This window comes from Alosa sapidissima, chromosome 9 (genome assembly GCF_018492685.1).
Source record: "Alosa sapidissima isolate fAloSap1 chromosome 9, fAloSap1.pri, whole genome shotgun sequence".
NCBI classification, from domain to species: domain Eukaryota; kingdom Metazoa; phylum Chordata; class Actinopteri; order Clupeiformes; family Clupeidae; genus Alosa; species Alosa sapidissima.
In genome coordinates this window covers 33,204,882-33,224,304 of record NC_055965.1, presented here as the reverse complement: position 1 = coordinate 33,224,304, position 19,423 = coordinate 33,204,882, and the positions used below count along the sequence as shown (strand labels likewise).

At 41.5% G+C, this 19,423-nt stretch overlaps 4 protein-coding genes across 3 annotated transcripts in view; 1 reads left to right on the top strand and 3 right to left on the bottom strand.

The window, feature by feature from the left end:
* The window catches only part of LOC121718854 (zinc finger protein 665-like), a 1,212,449-nt gene that overhangs the window by 700,618 nt on the left and 492,408 nt on the right, over nucleotides 1-19,423 (bottom strand).
* LOC121718796 (NACHT, LRR and PYD domains-containing protein 3-like) overlaps nucleotides 1-19,423 on the bottom strand; it is an 800,724-nt gene that overhangs the window by 341,314 nt on the left and 439,987 nt on the right. Inside the window, exons 16-17 of the mRNA XM_042103998.1 lie at nucleotides 16,374-16,580; nucleotides 597-604 (exon numbers count right to left, since the gene is read on the bottom strand). Coding sequence (XP_041959932.1) covers nucleotides 597-604; nucleotides 16,374-16,580 — 215 coding nt within the window. The remainder of the gene's footprint in view (nucleotides 1-596; nucleotides 605-16,373; nucleotides 16,581-19,423) is intronic.
* Nucleotides 1-19,423, bottom strand: part of LOC121718792 (protein NLRC5-like) — a 787,595-nt gene that overhangs the window by 426,782 nt on the left and 341,390 nt on the right. The window lies entirely within an intron of this gene.
* On the top strand, nucleotides 4,163-8,217 carry LOC121718912 (gastrula zinc finger protein XlCGF57.1-like). Its single transcript, XM_042104346.1, has 3 exons — nucleotides 4,163-4,269; nucleotides 4,591-4,895; nucleotides 6,504-8,217. The coding sequence occupies exons 2-3, from the start codon at nucleotides 4,622-4,624 to the stop codon at nucleotides 7,706-7,708; spliced, it is 1,479 nt and encodes a 492-aa protein (XP_041960280.1). The 5' UTR covers nucleotides 4,163-4,269; nucleotides 4,591-4,621; the 3' UTR covers nucleotides 7,709-8,217.

The window sequence follows — 19,423 nt, the reverse complement described above, 5'->3', positions numbered from 1 at the left end:
TGTCTGCTTGCTCTCTATTCTGTCTGCTTGCTCTCTATTCTGTCTGCTCTCTATTCTGTCTGCTCTCTATTCTGTCTGCTTGCTCTCTATTCTGTCTGCTCTCTATTCTGTCTGCTCTCTATTCTGTCTGCTCTCTATTCTGTCTGCTTGCTCTCTATTCTGTCTGCTTGCTCTCTGTTCTGTCTGCTTGCTCTCTATTCTGTCTGCTTGCTCTCTATTCTGTCTGCTCTCTATTCTGTCTGCTCTCTATTCTGTCTGCTTGCTCTCTATTCTGTCTGCTCTCTATTCTGTCTGCTCTCTATTCTGTCTGCTTGCTCTCTATTCTGTCTGCTTGCTCTCTATTCTGTCTGCTCTCTATTCTGTCTGCTTGCTCTCTATTCTGTCTGCTTGCTCTCTATTCTGTCTGCTTGCTCTCTATTCTGTCTGCTTGCTCTCTATTCTGTCTGCTTGTTCTCTGTTCTGTCTGCTTGCTCTCTGTTCTGTCTGCTTGCTCTGTGTTCCTTTGAATTTACTCGTCCATCCATCTCTCTTTCATCCCCATTTTCTTCTCTTTTTCCTGCCCATCCTCTCTGTCTCCAACCTCCTTTTTTTCTGACTGACATCTCTTCTCATCTTTCATTTTTTCACTCTTTCTCTTTCTTTCTTTCTTTTATTTCTCTGTATTTTATCTTCATGTTATATATCTCTCTCTGTATTTTATCTTCATGTTATATATATCTCTCTCTAGTTGTTTAAAATGTCCTAATTAGCGCTGTGCAGATGAATGTGTTTATTATGACTGCTGTTACAGAAGACAGCCCTGGGTCCCCCTGCAGTCTGTCCCCCTGGGAGACGGTTGTCATGGACACTGATTGTGTTTATTATGACTGCTGTTACAGAAGACAGCCCTGGGTCCCCCTGCAGTCTGTCCCCCTGGGAGACGGTTGTCATGGACACTGATTGTGTTTATTATGACTGCTGTTACAGAAGACAGCCCTGGGTCCCCCTGCAGTCTGGCTCACTGGGAGACGGTTGTCATGGACACTGATTGATAATCATCTTCATTCCTTTATACTGCAGATGGAGTGAATCGGGGAAAAACTGAGTGTTGAGACACATGACTTGAGAGTGGGATCCAATACACACACACACACACACACACACACGTGAGAGTGGGATCCAATACACACACACACATGTGGATGGGGATGGCAGGAGAGAGCCGGTAGAAGTGTAGGAGTTTTGAGTTTACCTCCATTCTGTCTTTGATGGTATTTGTGTGTGTGTGTGTGCGAGAGAGTTTTTACAATGTAATATTATATTTACTTATGAATGAATTCAGATGATTCTATGGGTTATTTGAGTGGGGTTTTCTTGTTAATCGTTATGTTTTCTAATACCGTGTGTCTCCACTGTAGAATATAATACATTGTTATTTTAACATGATAAGTGTGTTCTCCACTGTAGAATATAATACATTGTTATTTTAACATGATAAGTGTGTTCTCCACTGTAGAATATAATACATTGTCATGTTAACATGAGAAGTGTGTTCTCCACGGTAGAATATAATACATTGTGTGAAGAAGTGTGTTCTCCACTGGTTCTCCACAGAATAACCAAGTAACCAAGTCAAAAACAGAACCTCTCCAAATACTATAGCTCCAAATATGAGGGAGTTGATAACATCAGCAACTGGTCCCATCTCACTGTACAATTCAAACTAGTCAGTCTGAACCTGTTCTATGCTTGCTGTATGTTGTATGTTCATTTTGTAAATGAGGGCCATTGTGTCAAAGTGACTTTGAGCGCCATTGAATCTTGTTTGTATAGGAGGTGAACGTAATCCAATTAAAGTTGCTAGTTCATTCGTTTGGCCTTTTGTCGAAGTGACTTTGAGCACAACACTGAGATACAACTAAATTTCCAACCTGGCTCATTCAATCTGTCCCCCTAATCATCCTCCACTGTAATTGGCTGATTCAATCTGACCCCCTAATCATCCCCGACTGTAATTGGCTCATTCACTCCCTCACTCTCCACCTCAAGCTGGTGTGTGGTGAGCGTTCTGGTGCATAATGGCTGTCGTGCATCACCCAGGTGGGTGCTACACATAGACCTCTGAAGTTCGCCTACAAAAAATAACCAAAACGGCCATCTTTGCCCATATAAGGAGATCCGGTTATTAATTGAAGCTAACTACCTAGGGCAAGTTGCATTGCAAGTTAGCTCAGGGGTAACAAAAATCTAAGTGTGCCGCCTTCACGTCCCGGAGATCACAGTATCCTCTCGAAGGCAGAGGACAAAAGTGTGTTCAGGAAAAAGTCTGCATTTCAGACTTTTTCATCCCCGCGAGAGTTTAACAGGTGCGATAATTCAAAATCCCCATGTTATTTTCCCATAGGAAAAATCGCCAGATACCAGATATCAAAGATGGCAGCTTTTTTGTAGGTGAACTTCAGAGGTCTATTGGTGGTGGTTAGTGAGGTCCCCCTTTCCATGTGAAGCACTTTGAGTGTTGAGAAAAGCGCTATAATGTAACATCTTGTTTTTGTATTGTAGATACAAGATGATAGCATACTTACAGCTACAATTTGTTATTTGTTGTCTTCCTTGTCAACATACAATAAATGACAGACATGTTTTAACACCACACCGTACTCACTCCATCTTTACCATGTAGGCTACCTGTATGCCAGATCCTTAATCTGGTCAATAACAACAGGAGCAGTTTCTCCTGTCCCGTCTTCAATGACCTGCTAGATATGAAGAGTATAGTTGCAAAACAGATGTCTCCATTTTTAAAAAATATTAATATATTATGTTTTTGTGCATTTCAAGCATCATCAAAAGCCTACATTTGCAGTTGTGTTTTGATAAAAAATGAAATACGATTGACAATATGACTGACATTGAAATATGAAAATATGAAGATGACCATGCGTATAGTTTGAAAATCAGTGACAGATGATGGGGTGGAATCGGGATGAGAGGGGGGTCCTCGTGAGCACCTGGACCCCTGTGTAGTAAAGACCCAATGCCAATGTATTCTTGAAGAGACACTTGATCGCTTGATGGTGTTTTATGCCCCCGACGTTGTCTTCCAGGCAGCGCTGCCACCGTCGACTTAAAGGCACCTTATCCTAAACCTAACCCTAACCTTAACCCATGCCTAACCATAGCGCCTTCCAGGCAGCGCTGCCTTGAAGACAGCTTTGGGGACATAAAACACCAAGAAACCACTTGATCAGTGTCCATTGTGTCTGAACTATTCTTGAAGAGACAGTTGATCAGTGTCCATTTTAAATGTATTACATTCAATTAACTCCTATAGAGTAACAGCTGCTAGTCTCCTTTCAGTGCACGTTCTGTTATTTATTGACCACCAGAAGGCGCCAATGCTACACTGAGAGCTCAGACTAAATAGTTTGGATGGGAAAGCAAGTTGATGTTATCACACATGTGGCCTTGCAGCCATTAAAATGTACAAATCAGATGTATGCAAAGATGAGACTGAAATAAAATATTGAATTACATTTCTTAAAAAATGAAGCATAACATGTGTATCAGAGCAGCTGTACTGAGCACCATTTTGAGTTGTTTTGTATAAGCATCTAACTGTCAAACATGTTACACATTATATAAGGTATAAGCCTATAATGGTCATACATATTGCACATTATATGGTATAAGCCTCTAATGGTCATAGGCTACATATTACACAGTTGGGAGGATTAGAACAAGCGCATACTGTATTGTTATCCACTAACTGTTATCATTCATGTCATAAACTGATAAACTATTCCCACGTCTTTTGCCATTCATTGCAAATTAATAAGGGGTTAGCCTACATTTGGAAATGTGTGCAAAAGGATGTGTGTGTGTGTGTGGGGGGGGGGGGGGGGGGGGGGCATATGGAAACAGGACATAGGCATCTTTTGGTATCTTTTGAATTTTAAAGCATATTAATAAACAGGACATACGCTAATAGGCCGACACATAGGTCTATATATGAGGAGTTTGGTTAAAAAAAAATGCTATATCTCATTAAACATTAAAAAGTCATGTTATTTCAAGGAGCGCGAGAGCGAGTTCTATGTTCATGCAATTGTACTCCAGTCCAGACGGTGGCATACGCTGATCATGTTAGTTTCCCATCCACCATAAAATTGTACCGAAGTAGATTTGGACATCCATCAGAAAAAAAGTTTGTTTTGAATATGCGAGAGAAATATCCCTTGAAGTAACCTCGAAAGAGCATATTTTTGACAAGTAGAACATCTATTTGAGGTATGTTTAGGTTGTAAAGTCGTTACTCATTTGCCTTCCAACTGCAGCACTTGCATGGCACGTAGGCTATCTGTCTAGTGAAAGACAGGAAACCTCTAACGTTTTACTCGTGGATTATTGCTGTATCTAGCAATGTATGTTAATGTTGCATTCTGTGATTTGAAGTGTCGCCTATTTCAATAGAGGCACGCAAATCGAAATGGTAGACTATTAGAAGTGGTCGTTTTCTCTCCTCGCTATGTTTTGTTTGTTTTAGATTGAGAAAGAAATGAGCTTTAAATACTTTAACCTAGCTTTCCTCTTGTTACCCTTTGATTGTAGGCTCAAGGGAGCTCTGGATTCCGCCGCTAATATGAGTTTTGGACTGTCGGTGACCTCTGACGGTAATGAAGCGTTGCAGGTACTTGAAGTACTAATAAAAGAAGAGGACATAGACGAAGATGATGAATATGGTCACATCACTTGTCAAGATGACGAGGAGAAGCCCTCAGTAGAGCTGCTCTATAAAACGGAAACGGACTTCACGGAGTCACAAAGCTCTAATCATGAAATACAAACAGTGGTGGTTAATGTGAAAAATGAAGAGGATGAGCAACAAGATGAAGACGTTGATTTTCCTCTGGGAAGTAAGTAACATCACTTTTTTAGTGTGCTTCATCTATCTCCTTCAGCGTACTGGTCATATAAGGTTTTTAAAATAGTCAACCATCTTTAAAAAATTTTTTTTTTAAAAAAACAGGATATTATTTGGTAGAAAACATTTTCTTTCTTTAAATTAATTATCAAACGTTTAAAAATGTACAACACACAATAACTTGCACATCAATCAGTTGGACTCTCACACACCAACACCCTGGCCCTTTTAAAAAGCACCAAAAGGGGTGTGGCCCAATTAACTCATTAACAATGAATTACCCACACCTGCAGACAGTTATTCAGCAAACACGCTGGCAGGAATATGTGCAAAAAGTGCAGTGAATTAAAAACAGTGTCCTAAAACAGGGAAGATGTAGTCAGCATCTTCACAAATAGCCTATATATTTTTTCCTCTAGGATATTCTTGAACAACCAACATAGGAATTTGTCCAATAGCCTACCCTGGCTAGCGTCAGACCTCATCTCGCACGTTCATTTTCTCGTATTTGAAACGTGTTTTACAAATGCCCAGAGCCGTTTATTGGGCACTACGAATGTCTATCAAATGAGTCTGTACGTAGCTCATAACCGTTTCGGTGTGTCGTCATAGTCTTGCTCCCCCCTCCGTTCTGTGATTGGTTCCTTTGTTGAGGTGAAAACGAAGTTCATGGAATCTAGGCTGCTTAGCAGCATGAATAAAATTGTGCGCAAGGCAGCATGGGAAAGCCCAGGCTACATTTTCTGACCATTAACTAATAAACGAAAATCTATCTGGAGCCGCAAAAAAACATCTGATCCCTTCATATGATTTAACTATTATTCATATTCATATTCTTTAATGCCCTTGCACTGCTAACATCCAAAACTGCACAATATATTTATTTGTTTATATTCCATAACCTGCTCATAAACCTGTGCAATACATATATATATATATATATATATATATAGCCTATTAGATGTATGTATTCTTTCACACAAACTTACGCCACAGACCACATGGGGGTGCAAACAATATCGGATTTTTGGTTTATTTGACCATCAGTTAACTTCAAAACATGCACTTTACTATGGATAGACAATAGCAATACATCATAAGAGTGATTAACGGCAAAAAATCTAGACTGGAGTAACTCAAAATTTGACACCTCGGATATGTTTAGTGTTCTAAAGATGTCATCTGGAAAACCGGTATTTATCTAACTATAATCTCTATTGTCTACATAAATGCACTTTGGTATTTAATGCTTCTTTTGTACTTCTGGTTGGATGTCAACTGCATTTTATTGGCTCTGTACCTGTAGGCCTACTTTGCTAAATGACAATATAGTTGAATCTAATCTAATCTATTGTTATAGGTTATAGTGAGTGTTCTAGTCGAGTTACTAAACATTGAGTCCAAGTGACACAGACACTCACTCACACACACACACACACACACACACAATGTCTGTCTGTCATTCTAAGTCTCTATGGTAACTCTTCCAGGTGTATCAGAACACCCAGACTGCCTGCAACAGAAGATCCACGGACAGAATGATCATCTCAACCTGCGACTCCCTCATTCTAATTCTCTGTCTCTATGGTAACTCTTACAGGTGCATCAGAATATCCACATGGAACACAACAGAAGATCCATGGACAGGATGATCATCTCAACCTGCGACTCCAAGGAAGGATGCACCACTGCACCGTCTGCAGGAAGAGTTTCACAGCCCTGAAAGAACTCAAGAAACACCAGAAAACACACTCACTCAGCATGAATGAACAGCAGAACCCTGGCAAAGAGCCTCATAAATGCACTCAGTGTGGAAAAGAATTCACTTACATATCTGCTCTTAAAACCCACATGCTAATTCACACTGGAGAGAAGCCACACAAATGTGACCATTGTGGAAAAGGCTTTTCACACATTTCCAATTTTAAATCCCACATGCGAATACACACGGGAGAGAAGCCTCACACGTGTGCCCAGTGTGGCAAAGCCTTCTCACAAATGTCGAATCTGAACACCCACATGAACACGCACACCGGCGAGAAGCCGCACAAGTGCGTGCGGTGCGAGCGCGCGTTCTCGCACGGCTCCACCCTCGCCACCCACATGCTGACGCACACGGGGGAGAGGCCGCTCCAGTGCGCCCAGTGCGGCAAGGCGTTTGCGCAGATCGCGAATCTCTCTGCGCACATGCTGACGCACACCGGCGAGAAGCCCTACGAATGCGGCCAGTGCGGTAGATCTTTCTCGCACGCGTCGAACCTCAGGTCCCACATGCGGGTGCACACGGGAGAGAGGCCTCATAAATGTGACCGGTGCGGCAAAGCGTTTTCGCAAACCTCTAATCTTAAATCCCACATGTTAACACACACGGGAGAAAGGCCCTACGAATGTCTTCGGTGCTGCAAAGCGTTCGCTCACATTTCGACTTTTAAATCCCACATGCTTCTTCACACCGGAGAGAAGCCTCATCAATGTGACCAGTGCGGGAAAGGTTTTGCACAAATTGCACATTTAAATTCCCATATGCTAACACACACTGGAGAGAAGCGTCATATATGCGATCAGTGTGGCAAGGCGTTTGCTCACTCTTCAGCTCTGAAATGCCATATACTAACACACACTGGAGAGAGGCCTCATAAATGTGTCCAGTGTGGAAAAGCATTTGTCCTCCTCTCTCAGCTTAAAACTCATATGCTGACTCACACTGGAGAGAAGCCTCATACATGTGTCCAGTGTGGAAAAGCTTTTTCACTAATATGTAGTCTTAAACGCCATATGCTAGTACACGCTGGAGAAGCCTCATAAATGTGTCCAGTGTGGAAAAGCTTTATTCAATTATTCAAAAATATGGTAAATATAGATAAAAAATAAATATAAAAAAGCCACACTGCAAAAACTACTTATCACATACCAAACCAAGTTTTGCAACTAACCAAGTGTTATTAATCTTATATTAAGATAAAAACAAAAATCTAGTTGGTTTTGTTTTTAGTATATTTCTTTTATAGATTTACCTTGCGCTTTCTCCTAATAGAATAGGATAAGTGTCTCACTTACTTTAGGACCTAAATGTGAAAATAAATTAGCAAAAAGAAATGATTTTGGAGTGCGACCATTTTTTGATTTTCTATACAGGACATCTCATCATGAAAACAAGCAAATTTGGTTGCCAGTGTGTTAAGCAAATTCCTACATGAACAGCAACGTCTTACACGCGATCAGACCTGCTGAGTGCACACACACACACACACACACACACTCACACTCGTGTTGAGTGAGCCAGACTACAACACACACACACACACACACACACACACACACTCATGTTGAGTGAGCCAGACTACAACACACACATAGAGACACACACACACACACACACACACACACACACTTGTTGAGTGAGCCAGACTGTGGTGGAGGTCAGCAGCAAAAATGTGTTCAACTTTACAAAACAATATAGAAGTAAACCCCCTCTCCTGGCCCCTCTCGTTCTCCCTCCCTCTCCCTCTCCCTCCCTCTCCCTTGCGACTCGGCCAACATAATCCAAATAAAACATTCACAATCGTGAAAGCAAGGACGCATAGAAGACAACTAGCTAAATTACTATTAAATCCGCTTAGCATCATTAGCATGCTGCACATATTTGTTTAAAACCCTTGCATTCATCTCAATACAGGGTTCCCAAGGCTCATGGAATTTATGGAATATCATGGAATTTTGGAAAGTCTATTCCAGACATGGAAAGTCAGGGAATTCGATCATTTTTGGGGCAAAGTCATGGAATATTAGGGAATTTTGTTGTAGCAGTTTAAAATTACTTGCCGAAAAACAGTACATGAATAGAAATATTTCCACGCAGAACTTTGTTTGTGCAGGTAATTTGCTTTACTGCTTCCTTGACTATCCCAACTTTGTTTATTCAATGCCCATTTATTCATCTCTCACTCTAAAAAGTAAGATATTCTTGAATGCTATACGTTAGTAAATAGTATAGTAAGTCATGGAAATTAATTAGTCAGGGAAGTCATGGAATTTTACATTTGACCTAGAGTGGGAACCCTGTCAATACCAGTGTTTTCCAAAAGGGCCTGTCCCAAGGAGAACAAGTATTACCTTGAAACTTAAACACACATGGGGAAACTGAACAGTCCAATCAGTAGACTATGATAAGCTAGCCAACTATGCTACTTTGTTTACAATATTTCCAGGCTTCAACCAGACAGCTGAATTTAAGAGGTAGAGATGCAATAGAAATAGTAGGCCTATAATCTGCATAAAGTGTGCTGTCATAAATATCAGACATTCAGTATTCTCTCTTTTTATATCAGGATTATATATATATATATATATATATTGTAATCCTCTGGTGTTCTAAGGTAGGCCATTGGGCCACATTTCGCGGAAACATGAGTGTGCTACGGATAGCAAAGAAAAATGTGAGCAATTTGAATATGCTTCATATCAAGTAGGCTCAAGTAAAACTTGGATGCTAAACCTGTATTATTTAGGCCAGGGGTTCCCAAACTTTTCCACGACAAGGCCCCCCAAATACCACTAGGCTCTGGCCAAGGACCCCCTTGATGTTTTATTAATTAAACCCATCGACAATACTACGGCAAATGTAGAAATACATTAAGCTAATCCTAATCATTATTTTAGCTACAACCATATTGCGATGGAGCATACAGTGTGTAATCAGTGTGGGGCTTTCTGCTATATGAGATCCATCACTCTACTATTATTCTAAGTATATATACTCTTTTGATCCTGTGAGGGAAATTTGGTCTCTGCATTTATCCCAATCCGTGAATTAGTGAAACACACACAGCACACAGTGAGGTGAAGCACACACTAATCCCGGCACAGTGAGCTGCCTGCATCAACAGCGGCACTCGGGGAGCAGTGAGGGGTTAGGTGCCTTGCTCAAGGGCACTTCAGCCATTCCTACTGGTCGGGGTTCGAACCGGCAACCCTCCAGTTACAAGTCCAAAGTGCTAACCAGTAGGCCACGGCTGCCCAGTCATTATTATGGGAAATATGTTCAGATATGCGTCATATTATTATAATGGAACTGTATAACAACCCTTATAGTATATTTTAAATGTTTCAAATGTATTTATTTCTTGCTTTTATTTTTCCCTCCTACTTGCTGAGGCCCCCCTGGCATCCCCTCGCGGCCCCCACTTTAAAAAACACTGATTTAGGCAATTATTCCCACTGATCCCTTTAGTTTTAGGCTTATGTGTATTGATGTTGCCAAGCTTGCATTATCTTTTACAATAAATGTCCTATGAGTAACATTGCCATTGCTCTTAGTTCTTTGGAATTTAAGTTTTCTAAGGTGACAATTCGGCTTGTAGATTATTTCTCCCTCTTTTAAATTGGAGCGAGCGTGGAGAGATTTCACTGGAGCGGGAGGATTTTGAAGTGGAGCGGGGAGCGAAATTGAGCGGAGTGCCCTGACGTGAATTTGAGCGGAGGAGCGGCCAAGTGAACTGCCACCTGAGCGAGGAGCGGCCGAGTGGACAGCCCTCTGAACGAGGAGTGGGATATACGCACCGCTCAGCTCCGCTCACTAGTTCTGCAACAAACAAAACATCCTGTCTTTCTTCAAGTTGCAGGCATGTGCTTTACTTCCTCTACTCTGAACACCAGACTACCTGTAGTCCCTTCCGGCAATAGACGTGTGAGATCTCACGTGACATTTCGGTGCTGAGGATAGGGCTGCTGTCTTGAAATTATTCAAGTTTACAAAGTATTCCAAAGTTTTTATGTCTGTTACTAACTTATATTTTTCCAAACTACCTCAAGCAAAGTACACACGGTTTTCTGCAACAAATCTTCTGGTAGGGAGACAGTTTGGTGAGTGTTCTTAACAGTCTTCTGTGATAAACTCCGGGTTCGCTAACTAGGTTGTTCGTGCTTCATTTTATGTGGAGGGACCTTGAGCAAGCTACTGACAAGGTTTGGTGCTGTTTTGAACAATACTGGTTAAAAAAAGTACTATTTGGAAAGCGTTTGTCATACCGCCCCCTACTCCACTGTTTGCGATTTGGGGCTGTGGCATGCTGGGCCAAGCTCTGTAGTGGTTGATCGATAGAAAAATACTGTCTCCACGTTTTCGCTGGAATTACACTTAAGTAATACATAAATAGCTAACAAAATGAGAAATTGATACAATGCTAAAGAACATACTGGCAGGTCACACCATGGTACTCACTAATATCAGATGTTTCCTTGGATTTTTGGTCTTATCCAGGACTGTTACCTTTACCTGTTGTTTCTGTCTGTCCTGAAGCTCCTGTCCCCAGCATGCTGTTGGGCATTATTTTGTGGATACTTGTAAAGTCTCTGTGAGCAGAGATCTCTCACTAGAGGAAGTAGAACCAACATATATGACATGATGTAAACAGCGTAAGTGAGGATAGGAGCAGGCTTCACTCAATGTGTCTACTTTTAAACTTTAAGAGTGCTGGCCTGGATAGTTATACATAAAGTAAAGTAGGAGAGAGGCCGCACTATGCATATATTTGCAAATAAAAGTGCATGCATAGTGCGGCCTCTCCTACTTTACGTTATGATGTAAACAGCACCAGTCTAACATCAATCACAGCAGCTGATTCACTCTCCTGCTGCCTCTCACTCTGCTTCACTGCAGGCAGAGGATGTAGCTATATCACCACTTCTGAGGGAGGAGCTGCAGAAAATGTATAACGTGTGTAACACAACATTAACAATATGAACCATAAGGACAAACCATAAGAAAACATACCCAACATGATCCTTCCATTCATGTCAAGGTGCATGGGCACATTTGCCTCAACAATCTGGCTGAATTGCCTTGTTTTTTGCAACATGGTGTGATGGTGTATATATTTTTCTGCAGATGGAGTTGTCATAAGAAGTAATTATTTGCTACAGTAGCTCCACACACTGGCTGTTAATGCGACTTGCAAACTCAGGCACAAGCTCTATTCTTCTTAGGACATCCCTGTCATCCTTGCTGTTTGCTTGATGAAAGACATCACTTTACGCAAAATGATCTGAAGACCCTGTTATCGGGTGGCCTTCTTCATCAGCTGGCATCCTAGGGTACTTCAACCAAGGCATATTTATTTGAGCTTTGCCTTCTAAAGCCTTCTTGATATTTCCGCTTGTGGGATTTAGTAACGGCCTTCAGAGGGTTGGAACGACTCTGGAGCTCCGGCTTTAGCATGCAAAGCCAGTCCCCTCCGCATTTAACCCTTAAAGGTGTAGGTTTTTGAACGTTCTAAGTTCCGCAAGAATTGAAGGTTCTAAAATTCTATGTTGAATTCAATGAACCCAGATATTCTTTAGAACGTTCATTTTAACATTCCGTATTCCTTTAAGGGTTAATACAAGTTCAAAACGGAATACAGTAGATTTGTGTATTTGTTTGTGCATTCTGACCGTATGAGAGTTAAGCTTTGAAATAAGTGAACAGTGCAATCCACACTGGGCACATTTATGAGGCTTCTTAGCAGTGTGCACACGTCTGTGTTTTTATTAAATTACTTTTTTTGAAAAAGCTTTCCCACATTGGGCACATTTATGAGGCTTTTTAGCAGTGTGCACACGTCTGTGTTTTTATTAAATTACTTTTTTTGAAAAAGCTTTCCTACACTGGGCACATTTATGAGGCTTCGCTCCAGCGTGTACAAGCATGACTTTCAAGAGATGACATTTTTGAAAAAGCTTTTCCACACTGGGCACATTCATGAGGCTTCCCTTGAGAGTGTATCAACATACTGTATGGGATTTAAGATATGAAATCATATTGTTGGGGTCAGATGACGTCTGTGTTGTGCACCTGTGTGGTTACTCACGGTAATTGGGTCACATGGTGTTGGTGGCGGCAAGAATCATAATATCACCTGCTCACTTGCTAAGTGTTTTGTGAATGAACAGAGAGGGGGTGATGGGGGAAGCCTTACTTTTTGCTGACCGCATTTGACATATTAAGCTGTTGAATGGAATTATTGCTGTTGTGGACTACATGAAACTTGTGGATTTTATTACTGGATTTATTGACGTTTGAATTGATACTAGACATTGAACTGTGTTGGATATTCTGAAGATGACGATTTTACTACAATAAAAGGAACTTAACTTTCTTGGAAGCTACTGGAAATTATTGGACAGCGCGCGTCGGGCAAGTTAATCTCCCCTACACAGCCTCTCGGCGACCAAAGCTTTGAGTCGCCCACACATATAAAATCCTTTTCCACACCGGGCACATTTATGAGGCTTCCCTTGAGTGTATCAACATATGGGATTTAAGATATGAAATCATATAAAATCCTTTTCCACACTGGGCACATTTATGAGGCATCTCTCCAGGGTGTGTCATCCTATGGGATACCAGAGCTGATCTATGTGAAAAAAGTTTTCCACACTGAGCACGTTTATAAGACCTCTCTCCAGTGTGTACAAGCATGGATTTTGAGTTTTGAGATTTCTGAAAACCCTTTCCCACATTCGATACATTTAAGAAGTTTAGTGTGACTAAGCATATTCAGCTCCCACATTCTATATATTTATGAGGTTTAGTGTGACTAAGCATATGGTAATTCAGCTCCCAACTTTGATATATTTATGAGGTTTAGTGTGACTATGGTAATTCAGCTCCCAACTTTGAGTAAAAGTTTTTCCACATTTCTCTTAATGAATATCTTGACAAGATGCAACAATTTCTATTAATGGATACAAGATGCAACACACATTGTAAAACACTTTACACACTTATAAACATGTCCACTGTTTTCTGGAATTGATTTTTTTCACATTATGGTGATAATGAATTTCCAAATGTATGGACAAGCTAAATTTTACAGTTTGTATATTATCTGACATAATATACAGAGTAATATACATATAATATACATATATCTGACATAATATACAGAGTATATTATCTGACATTAGATATGATGTATTTTAGAAATGCATATGGGATTGGAAGCCGATAAAGGTAGCGAGACATCATAGTATTACAAGAAATGACTGAAGTTTCCACTCACTGTTAATTACATGTGCAGTACCCGAACACCAAGGTAATTATTTGTCCTTTTTTGGTCATTCAAACATGTAGATTTTCATTCACATAATTACTAGGTTGTTGCCTTTTCTAACCAGTAGGTGGCAGTCCAGGATAAGAAATAGAGCGTTGAGTAGAAAAAGACATAATTAAACAGTAGGAAAAATCGGGGGAACGACACACTACGCCCATGACATTTTAAAGAATGACAGTGTAAACGTTTTGCAAGTTAAAACGGTATGTAAGTCAGTAGGCCTACATCGATGTTTGGTGGCTATAAGTCTGTCAGGGATTTGACAGGCTAGAAGTTTGCGATTTATAAGGCTACCGCAACAAATATGTATAGGTAAGACAGTAGCCTACGATGTTTTGGTGGCTAGCTGGGTAGTTCTGTATTTCAGCAGAATTAACAGGCTAGAAGTTGGTATTTTATCTTAGGTAATGTCATGTATGAAAACTACATTGAAATGTAGAGGCAATAGGCTACCGACAATATGGCGACGGCGGCCATGTCATGTCATCAGTGTGCTAACTCGTAGCCTACCTCCGTATTGCGTTGCATTGTTCGTTCAGCATGATGCGAACTTCTGAGTTTCTACTCAGATTAGTTGCATTGAGGTGATACCAGAGCACGGCTACCTATTACACATTCTCTGGTGATATTTCAGACTTGACGAACTCCCATGGTCGGCAACGGGAATTCCTTACTGCAGAAATAATAGCCTAGATTGATGCTCCCGTCAGCGTCTGGGTCACGTCTGCCTCCTTCAATCATTGATAGCCAGACTGCACTGTGTCAAAATGTCACTTTGAAAATGTGATTAATCAGCTTTTTTTTTACGCATTAATATTTCTATGATCAATTAATCAACATGAACGTGTTATTTTGACAGTTATAACTACTGCAATACACCAATCTGTTACAGTGTTGCACTGAATGGAGAGATGGCCGTGGTGGTCAATGCATGCCATGTCCAACTACAGAAAAAGGAAGTTTGAAGGGGAAAAAAAATCACAAAATAAAAATCACATACTCTTTTTTGTTATGGCATAAAAAACAATGAAACAAATAAAATGACAACAGGTTCATTAAATCTCCTTTCAAAATCTTTATTTAGACATTTAAAAGTCAGAAACACATTTTATTTACATATTTCATATAAGTCAGAAAAACAAGCATGTAAACACACATAAAAACACTGACACCTCAGATCAGCAAATAATTTTTCAAAGATAATTCAGCAAATAACTAAACTTTAGGGAGAACAGAATACATCATATTGTTGTTGTTGTTGAAAACATTCTCATAATCCACACATTCATTTTAAGGAAAGAGCATAATATAAAGAAAGCAATATCAGCATTTGTTTAGTTTCATCAAAACAGTAATTATATAATTGAATATACATACATACATTACACATGTGTATGAACAGGAGTGTGTGACTGGTGTTCCTGCAGTTCTTTATACAGTCTATGGGCCAAAGCTGGAACTATTGCCATAGTAACAAGCCCTGCTCCACTGCCAGGGCCACAGATCAACAGAATGGATGTTGCTATGGTTACGTGGTTACTGCGGAATGTTACACAGAGTCTTGACTTGATGAATTTAAGTCTGAATTTTGGCAGTTGGTTAAATCATAGACTGTATATATAGAACTGGACAGTGTGGTTGCATTCAGCAGTGTTCTATGGAATTGAAGCCGCCGAGGCGACGCCATCTTGGAAAATTTCTATATATACAGTCTATGGGTTAAATAGACACCAGTGTCATACAAACCACACACACACACACACACATTCAACTTCAAAAATATTAGCTTGATGTGTGTGATATGCCAGTGGGCAACATTAAATCTGATGCAAAGCAAAAATAATGAGCTTCTTGTGCCTACAAGCCTATATTACATTACAGTGTCATACAAACCACACACACACACACACACACATCTGAAAATGGAGGAGAATGAGAGAAGGAGAGAGAGAGGAAGAGAAGAGAAGGGAGGGGGACAGAGACTGAGGATAGATAGAGAGAGAGAGAAAGGGAGAAAAGGGTGGATGTACCTGTTGGAGGACGAGCTCATGTGATCTTGCACAGGGACACTGAGGAGCCCCAATAAAGCCAAAACCCTGGATAGAGGGGCTCAGTGAATGTGGAGTGGAACGTGTGCAGGTGGGTGAGTGTGTCAGTGGAGACGCTGTAGAAGGACAGAGTGCCGGCCGGCCAGTCCAGGTAAACTCCTACTGTTCTGGAGCGGGAGGAGGGGGGAGGTATGCCAGTGTGTTCATCATTGTGGCAGACAGAGTAACTGAGACCAGAGCAGTACAGACTCCAGGACTTGGCATTCCGTCCCATTATGACGTCAGCACTGTCCCCTTTCCTCTCGATGCTTTTATAGGCCGCAGATATACGAGCTCCACCATCAACACTCCACTCAGCCTCCCAGTAGCAGCGTCCAGTCAGACCCTCTCTACACAACACCTGCCATGTGGAGTCAAATCTCTCTGGGTGTTCAGGATACGGCTGCTGCTTCTCCACACGTGTCACCTTTCTGTTCCCCTCAGAGAGAGAGAGATTTCTGTGTGCTGTGTTTGGGTCCAGTGTGAGATCACAGGCATCTGCAGACAAGAGGAGAGGAGAGAACATGAGAACACACACACATACACACACAGAGAGAGAACAGTACAAGAACATGAGAACACACACACACACACAGATTGAGAGAACATGAGAACACACACACACAGAGAACATGAGAACACACACACACTCACATACAGAGAGAGAACAGTACAAACACAAACACCACTACCAGTACACACAGACACACACACTCATACATACCCTACCAGCGCGCGCACACACACACACACACACACAAACACACCACTCCCTACCAGCGCACACACACACACACACCACTACCCTACCAGCGCACGCACACACACACACACCACTCCCTACCAGCGCACAAACACACACACCACTACCCTACCAGCGCACGCACACACACACACAACACTACCCTACCAGCACAAACACACACACACACACCACTACCCTACCAGCACACACACACACACATACACACCACTACCCTATGCACACACACACAAACCACTGCCCTACCAGCACACACACACAGACACCACTAAACCTGCCAGCACACACACACACAAACACAAACACACCTACCCTACCAACACACACACCACTACCCTGCAGACATGAGGAGAGGAGAGAACATGAGAACACACACACACAGAGAACATGAGAACACACACACACATAGAGAGAGAGAACATGAGAACACACACACACATACACAGAGAGAGAACATGAAAACACACACACACACCAAATCAACACAAACACACACACAGGCATCTGCAGACGAGAGGAGAGAACATGAGAACACACACACACACACACACACACACACACACACACACACACACACACAGAGATAGAACATGAGAACACACACATATACAGAGAGAGAGAAACATGACAACACACACACACTTCTGCTCACATCACACACACGTCTGCTAACATCACACACACTAGACACAGACATAAACACACACACCCTCTCACACAGAAACAGAAACACACACACACACACTTCTGTTCACATCACACACACACACTCCTGCTCACATCACACACACACACACACACACACACTCCTGCTCACATCACACACACACACACACACACACATTTCTGGTCACATCACACACACACATCCGCTCACACACACATACACTTCTGCTTCTATCACACACACACACTTCTACTCACATCACATCACACACACACTTCTCTAGGGGTGAACGATTTTGGAAAAAAATCTAATTGCGATTTTTCTCACCAATATTGCGATTGCGATATGCGATTATTTTTAAGCTCTTTATCTTCTGTCTTATTCAACAAAGACAAGCAATATATTATTCTATAGACCAACACAAAATTAGATAAGTTAAACATAAACTGTTCTTTCCTGGAGCCCATGCCTATGTTATGATGGCATTAGGTCATTGAATAAGATTGATGAATAAAACATTTTTTATTATTTAATCACATTAGTAGACCTATATTTGTTGAACTTCCAGCCTTGTAAACATTTATTGATTCTGATACGTTTCTATTTCATGTAGATATGATCTTCTTTCGTTAGTTAACAAATAGGTCTACGTGTAGTGGGACTGACACGGCTTCTCCTTGTCCTGTGGCACACACACACACACACACACACACACACACACAGACCCACACACACACACCACACACACACACACACACACACAGACCCACTCCTCTCCTCTGTAGGCTACTTGCACGTGAATCGGAACAAACTACTGTAGATTGTTGTAGCGCAAATAAATGCGGCCGAATGACCGTTCGGCTCGGTTTTAACTAAAGGTTAGCATCATCAACACCACAGCGCAATACGCATGCATGCAAATTAACTAGTTTGTTCATATCACAACAAAGCCAATCGGGGAGACAAAACTCTTTAAACAGGCAAAGTTAGCAGCAGTTAGCAGCATGTATGTAGCCTAGACCCTTAGCTGGTAAGCTAATGTTAGAACAGCTGGGTTTTTGGTGGTTAGCTGTGTCAACTACTTGCGGATAACGCAAATGCCCCCACTGTCACTGTACTCCAGTAAACAAAGTCCCCAGTGCACAGGTCAATGGCTGCTGTGCAGCCTAAACAGTCGTGGAGTTTTAATTGTCAGCTGGACAAGTGAACGAAGTTACCAGTCAGAGTAGCAGCACAGGGGAATTATGAACTAGAACCAGGGACATGGCAGGTTCGAGCAAAAGGTAATGAAGAGGTTTATTTTTAACCAAAGTAGCTCTACTGATCAGACCTTTCTTGACACTGTTAGCTGGTCCTCTTGTTTACATTTTTTGCTTCTTCAGTGGTCGGTGTGAAGAGTCGGTGGCGCGTCGGCAAGCGCAAGTATAAATGCGTTTTGGTGACGTCACATATTACGAAGCGTAATCGCAGCCTTTGCGGTTTAAAAATCGCGTTTCATCATATCGCGATATTATCGCAAATGCAATAAATCGTTCAGCCCTACACTTCTCACACACACACTTCTGCTCCTATCACACACACACATACACACACACACTTCTGCTCACATCACACACACACACACACACTTCTCACACACACACACTTCTGCTCACATCACACACACACACACACACACTTCTCACACACACACACACACTTCTCGCACACACACTTCTGCTCCCATCACACACACACACACGCACACACACATTTCTACTCACATCTCATCACACACACACACTTCTCACATACACACTTCTGCTCCCATCACACACACACACACACACTTCTACTCACATCACATCACACACTTTTCACATTAACACGTACACAAACACACATCTGCTCACATCACACACACACACAGAC

Bases quoted from the DNA above. Each gene is read 5' to 3' on its own strand.
- LOC121718912 (XM_042104346.1), top strand. From the start codon at position 4,622: ATGAGTTTTGGACTGTCGGTGACCTCTGACGGTAATGAAGCGTTGCAG. The intron at 4,896-6,503 runs GTAAGTAACATC...TAACTCTTACAG, and splicing joins CGTTGATTTTCCTCTGGGAA to GTGCATCAGAATATCCACAT.